At 50.0% G+C, this 18455-nt stretch overlaps 3 protein-coding genes and 1 pseudogene across 3 annotated transcripts; 3 read left to right on the top strand and 1 right to left on the bottom strand.

Annotated features, from left to right (window-relative positions):
• Positions 1–675: 675 nt before the first annotated feature.
• On the top strand, positions 676–2642 carry LOC120697792 (protein WHAT'S THIS FACTOR 1, chloroplastic-like). Its single transcript, XM_039981130.1, has one exon. It carries the CDS (start codon positions 754–756, stop codon positions 2281–2283), a length of 1530 nt encoding a protein of 509 aa, XP_039837064.1. The 5' UTR covers positions 676–753; the 3' UTR covers positions 2284–2642.
• A 7369-nt stretch (positions 2643–10011) lies between these two features.
• Positions 10012–11887, top strand: LOC120697790 (transcription factor WRKY19-like). The gene is made up of 3 exons (XM_039981128.1): positions 10012–10391; positions 10496–10621; positions 10747–11887. Exons 1-3 carry the CDS (start codon positions 10111–10113, stop codon positions 11216–11218), a joined length of 879 nt encoding a protein of 292 aa, XP_039837062.1. The 5' UTR covers positions 10012–10110; the 3' UTR covers positions 11219–11887.
• A 491-nt stretch (positions 11888–12378) lies between these two features.
• Positions 12379–17642, bottom strand: LOC120697791 (annotated as a pseudogene).
• LOC120697789 lies at positions 13627–15762 on the top strand. The gene is made up of 3 exons (XM_039981127.1): positions 13627–14801; positions 14896–15014; positions 15112–15762. The coding sequence occupies exons 1-3, from the start codon at positions 14321–14323 to the stop codon at positions 15589–15591; spliced, it is 1080 nt and encodes a 359-aa protein (XP_039837061.1). The 5' UTR covers positions 13627–14320; the 3' UTR covers positions 15592–15762.
• Positions 17643–18455: the final 813 nt, after the last annotated feature.

Below are 18455 nucleotides of genomic sequence, written 5' to 3'. Positions count from 1 at the left end.
CTCTTCGCCGTTGTTCTCGTCGGCGACGATCGCGCAGCTGCTATTGGGGAACCTGGAGAGGCGTCCGGCGGCCGGGGGTTTCGCTTATTAAAAACGGCCTCGCCTTTGTGCCGTAAAGTCCCATAACATGAGGCCACGATCCGCGCGCGTGGGGCGGATCGGACCGGCTGGTGCAGCGGAGGCGCCAGCGCGCGATCGATCGGGCGAGAGCGCTGGCGCATCCGTTATATATATAGACAGATGGAATTTTTGTGTGCAAGATCCGGTTGTCAGCCCAGCGGCTCCGGCTCATGGATGCTCTCTGTCTCTGATGATAATTTTAATTCCATGTTCTAATGGTATCATTATGTGCACGGAACTTGAGGTCTCATTTGAACACTAGAGCAGGATACTGTTCAGTTCAGTCATTTGCCATCTGCAGGGTTCAGATGAATGCCTTCCCAATCTAGTGAGAAAATGAAAGTCTGAAAGCTGTAAACATGGTTGTGTTGCTACCGAAAAAACAGAAGGGATAAAGCAGTAACCGAGCTAGGCCCATGACATTGCCCATTGCCAAAGTAAGTCCGGATCTTCTTCTTCTCGTATAGGCCCATATGTTTGGGCCAAGCCCAGTACATTGTCCCCAAAATATCGCTCGTCCTGAACCCAGAATATCCCAACCCGTCAAGGGGTTGGGAGCACAGAGGGGTTTATCCCTTCCACTCCCGGAGCGGCGAGGGCGAGCGAGCGGGCAAGCAAACCCCCGCGGCGGAAATGGACGCCAAGCTCCTGCTCCCCTTCCCCTCCGCGCCGGCCGCCCTCCACCCGGCCGCGGCGGCAGCGGCGGTACCCAAGACCCTCTTCCTCGGGGCCTCACTCCCGCTTCACCCGCGCGCGCCGCCGCCGTTCCCGCTGCGCCTCCGCCCGCGGCCGGCGGTGGTGGTGGCGCAGGCCGCAGTGAAGCGCCGCAAGGAGATCCCCTTCGACAACGTGATCCAGCGGGACAAGAAGCTCAAGCTGGTGCTCAAGCTCCGCAACATCCTCGTCGCTCAGCCCGACCGCGTGATGAGCCTCCGCGACCTCGGCCGCTTCCGCCGCGACCTCGGGCTCACCCGCAAGCGCCGCCTCATCGCGCTCCTCAAGAAATTCCCGGGTGTCTTCGAGGTCGTCGAGGAGGGCGTCTACTCCCTCAAGTTCCGCCTCACCCCCGCCGCCGAGCGGCTCTACCTCGACGAGCTCCAGCTCAAGAACGAGTCCGAGGGCCTCGCCGTCACCAAGCTCCGCAAGCTCCTCATGATGTCGCAGGAGAAGCGCATCCTCATCGAGAAGATCGCGCACCTCAAGCACGACCTAGGCCTCCCGCCGGAGTTCCGCGACACCATCTGCCTCAGGTACCCGCAGTACTTCCGTATCGTCCGGATGGACCGAGGGCCGGGGCTGGAGCTCACCCATTGGGACCCCGAGCTGGCGGTGTCTGCGGCGGAGCTCGCGGAGGAGGAGAATCGGGCAAGGGCAGCTGAGGAGAGGAATTTGATAATTGACAGGCCACTGAAATTTAACCGGGTGAAGCTACCAAAGGGGCTGAAATTGACGCGGGGAGAGGCACGCAGGATTGCGCAATTCAATGAAATGCCATATATTTCACCATATGCTGACTTCTCACACCTACGGTCTGGGTCGGCTGAGAAGGAGAAGCATGCTTGTGGAGTGGTTCATGAGATTCTTAGCTTAACGGTTGAGAAACGCACATTGGTGGATCACCTGACGCACTTCAGGGAGGAGTTCCGGTTCTCGCAATCCCTGCGGGGCATGATCATTCGTCACCCAGACATGTTTTATGTATCATTCAAAGGGGATAGGGACTCGGTCTTCCTCCGCGAAGCATACAAGGACTCACAGCTGGTTGAGAAGAACAAGCTGGTGCTGCTTAAGGAGAAAATGAGGGCTCTCGTTGCTGTGCTGCGCTTTCCTAGAAGAGGTGGGGCTTGGACCAGCGGGGAAGCTGAGGGAGCCAATGGAGCAGCACAATTGTCAACTGAAAGAAGTGACGAAGAATATGATGAAGATGAGGGACTCTCTGATATGGAAGATTTGATCAGTGAACTTTCTGGTGGCAAATCGGATGCTGACTACCAATGGGGTGATGGTTGGTTTGGTGAGAATGATGACGCGCCTCCAGACTTTGCAGACGATGACTCAAGTACACAAGAAGTCAAGGTTACTATGAAAAATGATGATGGTTCAGCCAATGGCAGGGGAGCTGTTCCTGTATTTCCTGATGGCAGACCAAGAGAACGGTGGTAAATTGAGTTTTTTTAAGCTTTTCGTTGATAGAATTATTAGTCTCTAATGTTAGTTCTTTATAATATCTAGTTGCAAAGCTCTTGTCTTTTGAGGTGTCCTACTGATTTTTGCTACCAAAACACATCAGTAGAACACAGTTTTTGAGGAATCTACATGACAGTGCTAGTGATTCTACAAACATAATCTGCTGGTGAATGTTAAATTGCACACATACTTTTAAAACTAGAACTGATAGAAATGTGTGTATAGCGATCACGACTGGGGTTCAGATCATTGTTCTAAGATTTGGATTGTATGATCAGTCAATCTTGAGATATAAAATATACACCAAGCTATATGTAAGGATTGGTGTTTCAAGAGATTATGCATGAAAATCTAACATCTTTGTTGGACATATTGGCCTTTTTCATTAAAAAAAAGCAGGTGTTATGAAGTTATGTAGAGTAGTAATTCGAGTTTTGTGTGGACTGGGTGGAAGACAATAGTGGTGTTTAAACTTTGGCGCAGCAATACCTGTAGTTCATAATGCTTTTGAGGCATGTTTCTTAGTAATTGCCACCGAACCAAGGGAACTGGCATTTCTTTACTCCTCCAACTGTACATGCTCAATGAAGCCACAAGCCCGCGACAAGAAGATGGAGGCAAGAAATGAGAAGTGGAAACAACTGGAATGGTAGAATGCCCAAACCAAACTTAAAGGTAAATAAGTGGAAGTGGCACTGTTAAAATTCAAAAGCACATCCCTTCAAGTTTACTTTTTTCTTTTTCATTCTATATCCATCGTCTGAAATCTGCCATTTTCAAAAGTTTGGGGAGGTATGATTCATCATTCATTTGATATCAATTTTGTTCCAACATGCATATAAGGATTTAGTATTCGAAAATGTATTGATTTACCATCTGTTGCCTATTTTGGCCTTCTCTAAGAAATTGAGCCCTGCTATTTGATCAGTTCAGATTTAGTATTCGAAAATGTATTGATTTACCATCTGTTGCCTATTTTGGCCTTCTCTAAGAAATTGAGCCCTGCTATTTGCTCAGTTCAATACAGTGCTGTTTTGGGTGAGACTTAAATTGTCTTGCTGTACATACTTCTTCCATTTTATGCATATGATGATGACTAATTCGCTTGTCCTAAACTTCATACATTTGAATTTTGAAAACTGGGGGCAGCCATACATTCTGTTTAACTCTTGGCAAAACCATGCATGTAGTTTCAGTTGTTCCTAAGACATGTTTTTTGTTTGGAAATCAGTTATCTGTTAGGGATCGTTGCAAGTCCTGTTATAACTCGACTTGTCCATTAGACAGTGCCTGTTAAGTCCGATGACACAGTAACGTCTCTCATCTTCCAGAACCCATCTTCCAGAACCGATAACAGCTACTCAACGATGCCTGCTGTGCGCTTCAGATTTCATCTGTCATCTCGTTGATTTACAGCAGACCCTGCATGGAGATCTTTGCGGTCGCATCGTGGCCGTGTTTAGTTCGCGAAAAAATCTGAGTTTTGGTACCGTAGCCCATTTAGTTATTTTTGTCAACTGTATTTAATGTTTCACGCATGTGTCCGAAGATTGTCCGAAGATTCGACGTGACAGATATTATAGAAATTTTTTTGCGAACTAAACAGGGCCTGTGATAACAAACAGTTCTAAATTAGAGAAGCTGTTTGGATGGAAGCCACACTTCGTCACGTCACGCCACGCACGCCCTCCGCCACACTACAGTAAACTGCGGGAGCCGTGTTGGCTGTGGCGCCGAAAATGCCCGCCACACTCCGCCACGCTCTGTGGGGAGCTGTGGCTCCCCATCCAAACAGCCCCTCAGAGACAGAAAGTCCTGGCCTCCGGGCGGCTTGTCGTAGACGCTAGACCTGTTGGGCACCTGCAGGGGCTGGGCTGGTAGTGTGGTGCTGGGCTTCGTTCACTGCAAAATGCACTGAAATCCTGCACCTAGACGATCGTGAATCGTGCTGGCTGACTGGCTGCCGACTGGCCCCCCGGAGAAGGAAACTGCAGGTAATTGCAGTAACACGGTTGAAATCTGCAGCTCCTTGCAAAACGATGGCCTTGTTTGGCAACGCTAGGATTCTAGCGCGCACAAATCCCGAAAAAAGAATTTCGCATGCATGAAGCACTAAATAAAGTCTATTTGCAAAATCTTTTTAGAGATGGGTGTAACTTTTCGCGACGAATCTAATGACGGTAATTAATCGATGATTTGCTACAGTGGTGCTACAGTAACCATCCTCTAATCGCGCGGTCAAAGGCCTCATTAGATTCTTCAGGGTCACTAGCGCGGGGGTTCTGAAGTTGGTTTTGTAAACTGACTTTGTTTGACACTGTAATTAACAGTCAAAGCGGCACTATTCACTAGCGCTAGAATCCTAGCGCGCATCCATACAAAGCCGATGCTGACCCTTTAGCATATTTTTAACCGTAAAAGGAGAATCCAAACGCGTGCGTGCGGCTGCAGCATGCTAGCGCCGGCCGCCGGGCCGCTACCGCGACATGAGTACATTGCCGCCGGAGCGCGTAGGCTTGCGTAGTTGCGTGTCTCGCCCTCGAGCCCTGGAGCGTGCGTATGAGCAGGACGACTGGGGCGACGCGCGGCGTCGCGCCTTCACGGCCGGGCCAGAGCACGGGGGCGCGCCCCGGGCCCGCGAGGCGGCGGCGACGCCTGGCCGATCGTACACCGAGCCGTGGAGGCCGGTCCCGGACTCCGGACAGACACGGAGGGCGACCGTAGCGCGCGCGCGGGCGGGCGCACGTGTTTGCTCGCGCGGGCCGGGATCCTGTGAGCTGCTCGGTGGCAGTCAACGAGTCAAGCACTCGAGTCGCTCGCGTGGCCGTTGGGGCGTCCTCACATCACAGCTACTGGCTCCAATTCTCCGGTCAAACGGTCAAAGGCAGCACCAGCAGCAGAGTTCGAGACCAGCATCAAAGGCGATGGGGGGGAAACTTTTTCAGGGTGGCGAGCCACGCCCGTCCTGCCGTCAAAGTCGCCAGGCCGAAGCAAAAACACAATCCTGCCGTCAAAGAGAGCCTATTGTTGGCGCTGCCTCGCCTTTCCCCTTTCCTGTTCAAAAAGGGGCCCCGATCCGTCGCTCCTACGGTTCGATCAGGCATCAGGACAAGCCTAGCCAGCTGCCCAGCTAGCATACGTGTGGAAGCCTGCGGAGTGGAAAAGGAACCTTTCTTTCTCTCGGACAGCAACCAACGGAGAGCAACTTCTGGGAAGAAGAACCTGCTCGCCGGATCGCTGCGTTCGTCTCGATTCCCCACCCAAAATCATGCTAGCCGAAAGAGCTACCCGTTCGGGGCGTGCGGCAGTGTAAAGAATCTGGGCAGGGCGGCAGGTTGCATCTGCTTGTGTTGTGCGGCGCCGGCGGACCATCGCCGCTCGATCGCTGGGTGGCCGTGGCGCCGAGGAACGGAGGAACCTTCGTCGGATCGGGAACAGGAGGGAGGGCACACGCCGCCCGCAATGATTGCGTTGCGTGATCCACCATCGCAGCTCCCGGATTGGGTCGGGGTCGGGACGTGGAAACCGGTCGCTCTCCAGGAGCGAGTGCTCGCGGGCGCGGCGGCTTTGCCACTCTTCTTTGCCGCGACCGCTTGGCGACTTTTCCCCCGGCTTGCCTTCTTCTGGATGGAGGTCGCCGGCGGCGCACAGCTCGTACGCAATGCCACTTGCCCTGGATGCCGCCACGAGATCCAGGCACTGATGACGTGGGAGCACGCCTGGAACACTTCATGTATTAATCACCTGTAATTAAGAATTAATTTTGACCATCAGCTCTAATGCGACAATTCACCAAATCAAGTTGTTCTGTCAGTATGGGCCAGACCGGTCTGACCGGTCGGGGCGACCGGTCTGACCGGTTGAACCTGTTTTGTGGGTTTTGAGCCCACATCATTTAAACAACTTTTATATCTCTCCCAACAACTCACTTATCATCACCAGCTCTCTCTCTCCCTCACTCTCTCCAAGCTCATCCCGTCCCAAGCCCTAACCTCCCCAAATCATCCCTTTCCTTTGATTCCCGAGGCCAAGGAAGGATCAAACCGGCGTGGGGGAGCTTCCTCTTTGTGATTCCCTCCTGGGTAGCTGAGGATCTAAGTTCTTCGCGGGGGAAAAGGTCATCCAAGGTATTTTAGCTAGGGATGGTTCGATCTCCTTTTCTAGATGATCTTAGGTGATTCCCTCTGGTCAAACACCTCCAATGGCACCCTGGAACTAGTTCCTAGAAGGATATTGGAAATAGTGGGCGATTTTCGCCGCGCCAAGAATCCTGGTTTTGGTCTGGGTAGGACCGGTCTGATCGGTCGGAGGGACCGGTCTGACCGGTGTCGTGGTTAAGTTAAATGGGACCGGTCTGACCGGTATGGGGTACCGGTCTGACCGGTAGGGCAGTGGCTGAGAGGGTTAAATAGGTGGTTGTTGGTGCAATTAGTTAGAAAATAGTTCGGATATAGGTTACTTGTAATTTTTATAAATCATACATGCATTCTCATGTCATATGCATATGCACACGTGTAGCAGCCGCCGCGGAGGAGGTGGTGTACGAGGTGGTTGCGGAGCCACAGGAGTCGCAGGGGCAAGCCCCGCAGCACGAGGTTCGTGAGGAGGCGGTCCCAGGCCCAGCCGACCCTAGTGGCGAGCAGCAGACTCAAGGCAAGCCCCGGTGCACATCCTATTATTTGAAATTATAACACCTATATATGTATTTATTACTTGTGCATTAGGTTTAGAAATTATTTGGAACCCTAGTTGCATGATCCCTAGGATTCCCTGAGTATACTAGTATGTATAGGACGATAGAAGTGCTATGCTTAATGGTTTTTCGGTAGAAGACGAGTGACCTCTTGCACTCGCGAGATATAGGATGTTTAGAAGTCTAGTAATTTCCGGTTACTCGCGAGATATGAGATATAATTATATTGCATTACATGAGATGTCGAATTTGATATGGAATAAATGAAGAATTGAGACCGGACGGGAAATGATGAGGATACATAGGAATGGCAACAGGACAGGGTTCCTGGATGTCTTAGTCCCGTCTGTGTCGATTAAAGACCGGTCGTTGTCGGCAGTGCTGATCGGGGATTTAATTGTACTAACCGCATGCCGGGAGTAGGAGGTAGTCGAAACCGGTAAGCCTAGTACTGCCTCGCTTCGAAAGTACAGAACTGCATCACCACCCCTTAGGGTGAGTCGAGTAGTCGCGAAGAAACGGGATGCATATGTTTACTTGTGGTGGTCTCACGTTGAGCTCGGCTGACTATATGAAGGTGGAGTGGTTCTGTAGTTCGAGGCGGGGAGGGGAAGGGTTGGTGCGTGTGGTCCGACGGGACATACGCGTGCCGTGTTGGTTAGGTCTACCTTGCAAGGTTAAATCGAATCGTCTCGCAGATATGAGGGCCTTGATCTCTTTGCTGCATCGTAGCAAAATGTTAGAATGTGAGCTATCTGTATATAATATTGAACATATTGAATTATTTTGATTGCACCACCATGTTTGTTATAGTTGGTTCGTGCAAATATTAGATTAGAGTCAATTTATATATAGAATTTGGGGCTAAAATAATGAAAGTAAGGAATTATTTTAGTCGCTTTTTCTGCAAAATAACCACCAGCCAAACGCCTTGCATGTCTAGGTATGTGGACTAAGTTATACCCACTGGTCGGGTAAGTCTTGCTGAGTATTAGTTGCTCAGGGTTTATTATTATCCAATTTATTTCAGGACACTCGGACGTAGATTTCTGCCCCTACTGCGTTAAATTTATCCGCAGAGATGCAGGGGGTGTGAAGTGGTTGAGCGAGACCCCTAGACTAGAGTTTTGGGGGGTTGCACCCTTGTGGGCTGAGTGTGCAGCTCTTCTGTTTTGCTGGGACCGGTTTGACCGGTCAGAGGGACCGGTCTGACCGGTGTCTACGTGGGGAACCCATGCATACCGGTCTAACTGGTGGGATGCACCGGCCTGACCGGTGGAGTCAGGCTGAACCTCTAGGATAGTGTAGTATAGTCTTTTCCTTGGCATAAATTCTAGTTTTAATAGTTGGAAGACTTGTATATCAAGTATGTATTTAAACCTGGTTTGTAAAATTATTGTATTCGGAGTTGGTTTGTAAAAGTGTGTTTTATCCTATTATGTCACGTATTGTATTTTCAAGTATTAATTGTACTTGTACCATCTACGCCGCCTTCGCGTGGGACTATCGGTGTTATTTTGATCGGGCCGTGGGTTGAGAAATGATCATCAAATTAAACCATTAAGATAATACGGCTGATATATTCGAATGACGACTATTACATTTATTTTAATTTAATTTAGAATTTTAATTTGGCGGTCGCGTCATAACGCCGCTTTTCGCGCGCTAGAAAAACAAGGGGACAGAAAGCTTGGCCGGCCGCGCCGCCCCCAGCTTATCCGAGCCACCGAAGAGCGGCGGGCCGGTCGGACAGCGAGAGGCGCCTGCGGCTCCTCCTTGAATGCTTGGACTTCCGCCGCTTCGTCGGTTGATCAAGGAGGGACGGCTCGATCCCAAGCAATCCGGGCTGCTCCTCGTGCTCGCAGGGAAGTCGTGTCCCGGGGCGGCGGGACCGTGTGATGATGATGAGATTCGAGGCACCATTGGTGGACCGGTGGTGCCATTGCCAATGCCACTGAAAGCCCGCCCGCCCGCCCGCCCCGTGCCCGAACGTTACTTCGAACCGGAGCAACCCATCGCGCCGCCGCCCACGCCGGCGGCCCCAGCCGGGCCACCCCCACCCCAACCCATGGCTGGACCTGGACCTGGACCTGGACCCGTCGGCTTTTGCTTCGCTGGAACGGCAGCGACAATGCCGCCTCCTGCTGGGCTGCTCGAGCCGCCATGATCCGGAGGAGGCCGCTGGGTCCCGAAGCGCTTGTGGGTTTCTACCTGTACGCTTCCACAACGTGACACCCCCCAACGAGTCGAGATCACGGAGAATCTATGGCTACACGGCCTAGTACGTCGCCATGACCTGACACGCTGACACCACGCCACGTTACCGCGCCAGGCCAAGCCAACGCTGCTGCTGTCCGTCACGCTCGCAGTCGCCCGGGTGGGGTAAACTCGCCGTGCGCCGCTGACAGGGAAAAAGGTGGTGCGCGTGCGACGCAATCTTCGCTGAATCCCGCAGGAAGCCCCGCAGAAACCGCGCGCCGCCTTCCCGGCACCTTCCTTCCTACTAGTTCCTTCCCCATCTGCGGCGAGGCGGAGGCGCCACCACGTACGGCGCCCGCCGTCGCCCAGTACCGGCCGGGGACTCGCGCTCGCTCCGTGTCGGGCAACCTTGCCCGCCGCTTACAAGAATCTTCAGGGAAAACACACACGCTGCTATAGTGACACGACACGACACGACACGACCAGCAATGATCAGATGGCAGGGAAGCTAATGACCCTGGGTACCACGTACAACACGCCACGCCATGAATGGGAACTCAAGAATGGTGGTCAGACAGCACGGGGCTCTACTGCTCTAGCCGGGCCCGCCTGTCCGGGACATGGCGTTGCCCGGGCCCAGCACCAGAAGACCGGTCCAAGGGTTTGAACCAGGCCAGTCAGAGGGTAATATTCTCTCGTTAGTCTCAAACTTTTCTCTAGTCCGGTCCAACTTGAAACGATCCCCATTTTTTCCCAGCTTGGAACAGTGGAATGCCCCAGTTTTCCAACTCTATAAGTAGCCTCCTCCCCGTCACTACCACACTCGCCAAGCTCCCACACTGGGCAACTGCCTTCGTAGAGAAGTAGCTCAGCGCCCCAGCGGAAGGTTACCAGAGGTGAGGTGTGAGGATATGGACGGGTGCGGCGGCGGCGGCGAGAAGCGCGCGCTGGCCTCGGAGCTGACGCAGGTGCAAGCCATGGTGAGGGAGCTGGAGGCGCGCATGGACCAGGACCTGCCGGCGGCAGCCAGGGAGCTCTGCGGGGAGCTGGCGTCGTCCGTCGACAGGTCCATCCGCATCGCCAGGGCCTGTGGCTGGGACTCGCCGGGGTCCCGCGACGGGAGCCCGCGCAGCGACGGCGCCCCGCACCCGGCCGCCGGCGCCGGCGGCTGCAATGCCCAGTCCAAGAGGAGGCAAGTAGAACGATCTACGCTTTTGTTTCATCGTTCGTTGCGTCGAGCAACAGAGTCCTGCGTCCTGACATGTGCTCGCTCGTTCTTTCGGTTTGTTGCCGCAGGAAGGGGACGCCGTGCGTCAGGGCGCAGGTGCGGGTGGCCGCGGTGCAGGACATGGCGCCCCTCGACGACGGGCTCAGCTGGCGCAAGTACGGACAGAAGGACATCCTCGGCGCCATGTACCCCAGGTCAGCCGCACACGTCACAGCCGCATACGTCACTCCCATCCTGCTGCACCAATCTAAAAATCGACGGCGTAGAGCGAGCGACGCTGACACGTGTGGGGCCGTCGATCGGTTCCGCGCTTTTGCAGGGCCTACTTCAGGTGCACGCACCGGTACTCGCAAGGCTGCCCCGCCACCAAGCACGTGCAGCGCGCCGACGGCGACCCGCTGCTCTACGACGTCGTGTACCACGGCGCGCACGTCTGCGCCCAGGCCGCGCACCCCGCCGCGGAGCACCTGCGGCGGCAGCTGCAGCCCGAAGGGCACGCCGACGTCGGCCAGGAGCTGAGCTCGCCGCTGGCGCCGGAGGCCGAGGGCCTCCAGGCCGAGCTGGAGCCCATAGCGCCGTACTCGTTCGCACCCGCTCCGGGTGCCGGCGCCGACGTCGGCGGCTACTTCCCGCTCCTCTCGCCAACGGGCTTGGAGTGGCAGCTCAGGAGCAGCTACGCGGCTGGCGGCCTCGGGATCGGCATGGACTACGAGCCTCATTTCGAGGAGTTCTACACGAATGCTGCCGATCCCTTCCAATGGGAGTATCAGGACTTGTACGCGGCCAATTAGATGAATCTGTCATCGCTCAGTCACTGTTATATGCAGCACGTACGGTAGTTGTACTGAACTTTGCCACCAGTATTAGCTCCAGATTTTTTTTATGAAACGGGATGACCCTGCTTTTATAGAAAGCAATAAGAGTTTTTACATACCGGTTACTGGGGATGCCAGTTTGCTTAGAACAAGCGAACGAGATTAAAAACTAACAACCGACTAGAAGAAAAGACAGGACAAGAATCAACAAAAGTCTTCTTCGATGCACCGGCGCTCCACATTCTCCAGAAAGAGTCCCGCCCAGCTACTGACTTGTGCCACCAGTCCCTCCGCTTTGGCTTGATCATCCCTTCGAAGCAACGGCTTCCATCTCTGTAAGAAAGATTTGGTTTTGAACAGCAAGTCAGACGGTTTTCTAGGAAACTTGCCCTCTATTGTTCGTTTATTTCGCGAAGTCCAAAGGGCCCAAGTCACCATGGTTAGAAGGAAAAGTTTAGTGTGATAGTCTTTGCACCCCAGCGGAATCCAGGTGTCAAGGAAGTCCTGCCATCCTACTGGAATCCTTTCCCACCCCAATGCTTCTTTGAAACAAGTCCAGAGAAATCTGGCAACAATGCATGTAAAGAGGATGTGGTCCGTTGTTTCAGGTTTTTTACAGATATTGCAGACCCCACTGCCTTTCCACTTCCTTTTCCGAAGTTCTACCCCCGTCTGCAGCCTGTCATGGGTGATTAGCCATATGAAGGTTTTAACTTTCAGTGGTAATCTACTCCCCCACATGAGCTGCAGCCTTTTGTATTAGCTCCAGATTCTAGTGAACTTTTCTGCTACTATCAACAGCTGGGTGCTATGGCCTTGTCCGAGGCAAATCTGACTTCACTGATTAAAAATGGGCAACGGGACAAAGCTAAAACACACCGTACCCAGTTTATCTAAATCTAAATTGGGGCAGAGATTCAGCCTTAGTGAATATCCAAGTTGGAGCGAATGTGAATAGCTATCCACTGGAAATTGTAGTCTGTGTTACCCGGACACCCGTGTCTTAATTTTTTTGCCGAGTCGGATACCCCGCACCCGTGTCGGATTCTAAGTGTTATTTGCCGTGTCCCAAAAAATTCTAACGAATCGGACACCTGCACCCAAGTCGGATACCGACACCCGCACCCGTGTCCATGTAACACTGATTGTAGTACCATAGCTCATTACACAGTGGACACAGCAACTACTCAGAGTTGCAGTAGCTCCAATGTTCTGAATCAGCATATATGCACAAAGAAAATCTGCAAGGCTTTCTATACATAAACCTTATTGGCCAGTTGAGCAGATGAAATTTATGTATTCCTACATCACTAGATGCACAATCAGGATACTGACAAAGCTGTCTACACAGAGCTTTTTTCTTTACTGTCCTGAGAAGATTCAGAAATACTCTCATTCATATCCTCTTCCTCCATCTTCCTCAACGCTCCTCTCAGCCCCAGAACAATGAATAGATTGGTAAGAGTAAGCAGCGATTCTGCACTCCCATGCAGCCAGTCGACATTAGACAGAGGTTCCATAATGAACTTTTGCTGCAATGGAGATCATTGCATCAGTTAGTACACACGGCATGAATGTAGGCAACAATATAAGGATGATGAAAATTTTATGGTGCAATTACCATAAATCCCAGCAGGTACTGCTCCAGGGATAAAAACCGGTGCATGAAACAACATGAAAACAATTAATGGTACTGACATAATTTTCTGCTAGACAACCCATGTTATTAAAACGTCGTGAAAACGTCGTTTCACGACGTTTACACGATAAAACGCCATAAGATTGTGAAACGCTCGAACGTTTTGACAAAATCACATAAAGCGACGTTTTATGGCGTTTAAACGTTCGTTTTGGCGTTTCACCTCGTGAAATTCATTTAAACGCCACTGCATGGACATTTTAGGTGCCCATCAGCCCCTCCCAGTCGCCCCATCCTATTCCGATTCAGATCTGGATCGAGTCCCTCCCGTGACTCTGTCTGCCGGCCGCGCCGCCTCCTTCGTCTCTGCCCCCGTGCCCCGCCTCCCTTCTTCTCCGCGCCGGCGCGCCGCCGCCTCCTCCATTGGCCTCCCGCTGCGCCTGCGCGGAACGCCGCCGCGCTGCGCCATGCCGGTGCCAGGGCGCGCCTGCGCGGAACGCCGAGGCAGTGCACGTGCGGGCTGCGCGGAACGTCGGTGTTTCGGTACCAGGGCGCTGCCGCTGCGCCTGCCGCGCGGAACACGGTTGCCAGTGCGCTGCGCCTGCCGCCAACGCCGCCTCCGCGCCTCCAGCAGCTGCTCCAGCTCCTTGACGCCGCCACGCCGGTGCCAAGACGCTGCGCGGACCACGGAACGCTGCTGTCGACCAGACTAGGTAAGCATTTCTCATTCTATACCACCCCTCTGTAATTTATATGCTCTGCTTATCCAGATCCAGTTTAATTTGAGCTACTTAGCAGTGTGATTTGCTTGTGGCCACTTGATTTACATAACCATTCTTGAAAGAAACATTGTTATCCTCAATTCCTCATTGCTTACACAAGAGGATGTTGTCTTTAATCAGAATTTGTTTAGGGCTGAGGGCTCATATACCATTAGTGAGAATGGAGTTAGTTGTATTTGACTCCGATTGTATTTGACTCTTGCATAGTTCTTAATTAATGAGAATGCTGCTGTTGTGTGCTGTCCAGATGGCAAGTAGTGGCGATGTTGGACGAGCTAATGCATCTGCCGAGAGTTCTCAGAATGATGGATACAATCCGTTAAAAGATCCAAGAAGAAGGCCAAAATCTAGTGACCCAGGATGGAAGTACGCCTATTATGTTGAACCTGGCAAGCGAGATTTGATCCAATGCGCTCTTTGTCCAAGAAAGATTAAAGGGGGAATCATTAGGGTCAAGCAGCATGGGAGAATTCTTAATGAGATGAGGAAGTTCACAAAAGGTATGGACCTTGTGAGGATGGCTGCTACTAGATTTGCCACTGCATTTCTCACCTTGAGGAGTTTACACAAGCATAAGGATGCATTGAGAGCCTTATTTTCTGGTGATGTTTTTACTCGTTCCAAAGTGGCTAAAACAGAGGCAAGGAAAAAAGGTCTATGAAATTATTTTCTCAACACAATTCTAGAATTCAGTTGAGGACTGCCTTAAGAGTTTCTTTACCTCTACTTGTTGTGCTAAGACTGGTAGATGGTGATGAGAAGCCTGCCTTGCCTGAGGTGGCAGCAGCTATGAATATAGCAAAACAAAAAATTTCAGCATCATTCTCCACTCAAAACAAGAAAGCTTGTCTCAATCGCATCATGAAAATTGTTGAGAACCGTTGGGTGAAACAAATGGATACTCCTTTGTATGGAGCAGCACTATATTTGAACCCTGGAAAATTCTACAAGATGAAACAGAGTGATGATGATGGCTATGTTGGAGAGCTAAGGGGTTGCTTCAATGATGTGCTTGTTAAAATGGTGACAGATGAGGACCTTAGAGACAAAATTGATGGTCAGGCTGTCCTTTATGAGAACCAAAGAGAATCATTTGCAAACCCAATGGCTATAAGGAACGCTCAAACAAGAAGTCCAAGTGAGTATTCTAATACTTGTAAACTTCCAATATCTATTTCAGCAACATGTAATTTGTTTTCAGCATCTAAATCCCAACCTATTTTCTTATTTAGTTGACTGGTGGCTTGCATATGGTGGTAGAACCATTGAGCTCTATAAGTTTGCAAGGCGGATTGTTAGTCTTTGTGCTTCATCATCCGGTTGTGAGCGAAATTGGAGCACATTTGAATTTGTAAGTTAGTTTATATCCTTACATTACATGACACTACTCAATTTTAGTTGTTACCTCCTTATTTATTGAGTATTGCTACTTTGGTTGTAACTTGTAGATGCATACCAAGAAAAGGAACATGCTAGAGCATGAGAGATTGAATAATTTGGTGTATGTTTCATACAATAGAAAGATGGCCGCTAGGTTCCAAAAAATGCGTGAAGAAGGAAAGAACTTTGATCCTTTAGTTCTTGAAGATTTTGATTGGGACAATGAGTGGGTTGATCCATTTGCTAATTCAGCACCTATTGGGGGTGATCCTCTTTTCACATGGGACCATGTTGATCAAGCCGCTGGTGCATCTACACAACTTCAAGGACGTAATTTTCCTAGGCGAGCTCATGGTAGTCATGTGTCAAGAATTGTTCAAGATGAAGATGAAGATGACGCTGATGTGGGTGAAGAAAATGAGAATGATGATGATTTTGTGCTTGATGACCTTGATATGGATGACGATGAAGCAACAAACAATGGTGGCAATGGTGAAGAGGAAAGGAATGGTGATATCGGTCTTGATGAACTAGATGATGGTTTTTGAGACATCATAGATGGGAGATTGAATAATGCTTGTGTGCTTATTATTGTGCTTGTGGTTGTGGATTTGATTTGCTTGCTTATGCACTTGTGCTTGTGGACTTGTCATTCTACTATTTTATTTTGTTGTTTGCTTGATTGCTTTGGTTGTGAACATGTTATTTTGGAACTATTATTATGTGAACCTACATTAGTTGTTTGATATTTAACTAGTTGTTTGGTATTAAACTTAGTATATTGTGTGAATTAATTATTTATATTGATATTTTCCTATATTATTTGTCACGACGTTTAAATGTTCGTTTAAATGTTTACAAGACGAAATCTGCTCTCCAACGTTTCAACGTTTTATCGTGCTAATAACATGGTAGACAACTAAATAATCAGAAAAGAAGCATTACTAAACTCAGGAGGGCTATGCATAGGAATCTTAGGTACACTACCCAATTGCAAGTGTCATTTTGGCCCTGAAATAAACTGGTCCATTTGCACCAATCATTCAACTACATCAGATTAATGTTGCTTCTGCATTGCAGAACTTATATAGCTAACATTATATATGCATTAAAAGTTGCTTCACATGACTAGGCATTGGACTAATGGTTTAGAAAGAGAGCAAAGAATCCAAAAACAATAAAATTGAAGATTGCTGTCCTACTTTTTCGAACCGAGGCTCTACCCCAATTCCATTCATCGAACGGAATTACAGAGTTTAACAGTTTAGAAACAGGTTCGGGCAGAGTTCAGGGGGGGATAAGAGCCTAGACTGTCTAACCTGACTTTCAAGCTAGACCAGCCGGAACGACATCACAAATGTTTCCTCACCCGGGATTCCCGAGCGGACACCGACCAGCTGACCGAGAATAGAGACAACAGAACAGGAAGTAAACTTATATTTGGTTACCGAGGTTTGTATCAATTCATATCTTTCCCAAAAGTCTATGGATCTTAAAGCAAAGCAACTAATACTAGCTAGGGCACAAGTATTCATCCTAAAAGGATAAATTAAAATGATGCAGGCCTCATCTGATATTAACAATTTCGCTTTAAGATCCACAGCCTTTTCTAAAAGAGCTGTATCCTGTAGTAAATGACTATGTTCAATTGTTCATATACGAGCAGGCCACACAAATGTTCACTCGCTGTTTAGCTAATTTATCCAGTACACAGAATGCTGTGTTTAACCACCAATATCTATAATTTCGCCTCTATGACTGCACAATGATCTAACTGTTTCAGCCATTGCTCAAATGTACTAGCCAGCCACATAATTGATCTCACATTCTCACAGGCTCATGTTCATTCTCTGAACTGTACTTACAAAAGCCTATGTGTCAATTTTTATGTACATTTTCTCCAGTGATGACAAGCTAATCCACCAACTTGTATGTAAGAGCGCGCTTATCCAAAAAAAAAATCATGTGCTGTTTATTAGCACAATATTACTAGTACTTATCTAAGATACTAGTGATCTACCAATGGCAAAGCGCAACATTGTATTGCAATATTGTTACAACTGGCAGGCTTGGTCACTGGTCAGGGTGCTTCTGAACTACACAAACCTAACTACATTTGCTGGAATGTTAATTTAAAACAAGATCTGTGCCTTGCTGAAGAACAGAAGGAAGGATCGTATGCGGCATGGGAGTAGGGAGAGAGAGGCGGGAAAAGTAACGCGTACTGGTGGCCCCGACGAAGGCGAGGAGGAAGTAGAATCCGAAGAGCGCGAGCCCGGGCGCGGTCTTGGACCTGGTCATGAAGTAGAGGAAGCCCAGGTAGGGGAAGAGCGACACGGCGAAGAGCTGCGACGCCACGCTCTGGGAGTCCATGGTCGGCGCCCACGGGTCCACGGGCAGCAGCCCGCACAGCACCACAGCTGCCCTCCTCGGCGGCCTCCGCCTCGTGCTGAGGACGCGCCCACTTCCGTAGCCTACTCGTAAGCTCGCCGAGGGAAGCAGACGGGACCGCGCGCACGGGCACGGCGGCGCGCCGAAGGCGGTCGCCAGCATTTGGGCGTGCGGAGAAGGAAGGATGGATGGCTTTGCTGTGTTTGGGTGGCTCCCACATTGCTCTCCGCCTGTCAGTGGGGGATGATGCGCCTAAATGGGCCGGGCCTGGGAAGTCATAACGGGCCTTTGGCCCAGCAAAAGTATAGTTCTGCCTCCACTGAAAGTGGGCTGTAGAGTGGAGGAAAAAATCGCTAATCGGGCCTAAATTTTACTTGAACCATGTTTGGCTTTGTAATTCGCCTGAAGGCGCTCCACTCAAAAAAAAAAACGCCTGAAGGCGCTTGTATCCAAACTATTTCTGTTCCTTAGGCCCTGTTTAATCCAAAAAAAAATCTATAGTACCTGTCACATCGAATATTCGGATATATGTATGGAGCATTAAATGCAGTTAAAAAATTAATTATACAATCTAACTGATTATCACGAGATGAATCTTTTAAGTCTAATTAGTTCATTATTGGACATTATTTGTAAAGTAACAACGAAATGTGCTACAATATCAAAACCAACAACTTTTCACCAACTAAACAGGGCCTAGAGAGTTGTTCTACCTCTAAAAAGAAAGGAGATGATGTGAATGTTCATCCGCTCCTAAAATAGGCTATTGAATAAGGTTGATTTTTACCCGCGATGCAGATGCTAAACGCTAGCGGATATGGAATGGTGGCAGCAGGGAGGAGATGCGGAGCGGCATGTCCAGATATCGTCCAGCATCACGCGCAACTGCGGTAGCTACCTTCCATAATTGGGGTAGATGAGAAACATGTTACTCTCACTCACCATCTAAGCAAGCAAATTGCTAAATGTGTAAGAGATGCTTCTCATGTTGATATGAACGAGAAGATGCTGTTGCACAGCC

The sequence above is a fragment of the Panicum virgatum genome, chromosome 3K (assembly GCF_016808335.1).
Source record: "Panicum virgatum strain AP13 chromosome 3K, P.virgatum_v5, whole genome shotgun sequence".
NCBI lineage: Eukaryota > Viridiplantae > Streptophyta > Magnoliopsida > Poales > Poaceae > Panicum > Panicum virgatum.
The sequence above is the reverse complement of the archived record's forward strand: the minus strand, read 5'-3'. Positions and strand labels throughout refer to the sequence as shown.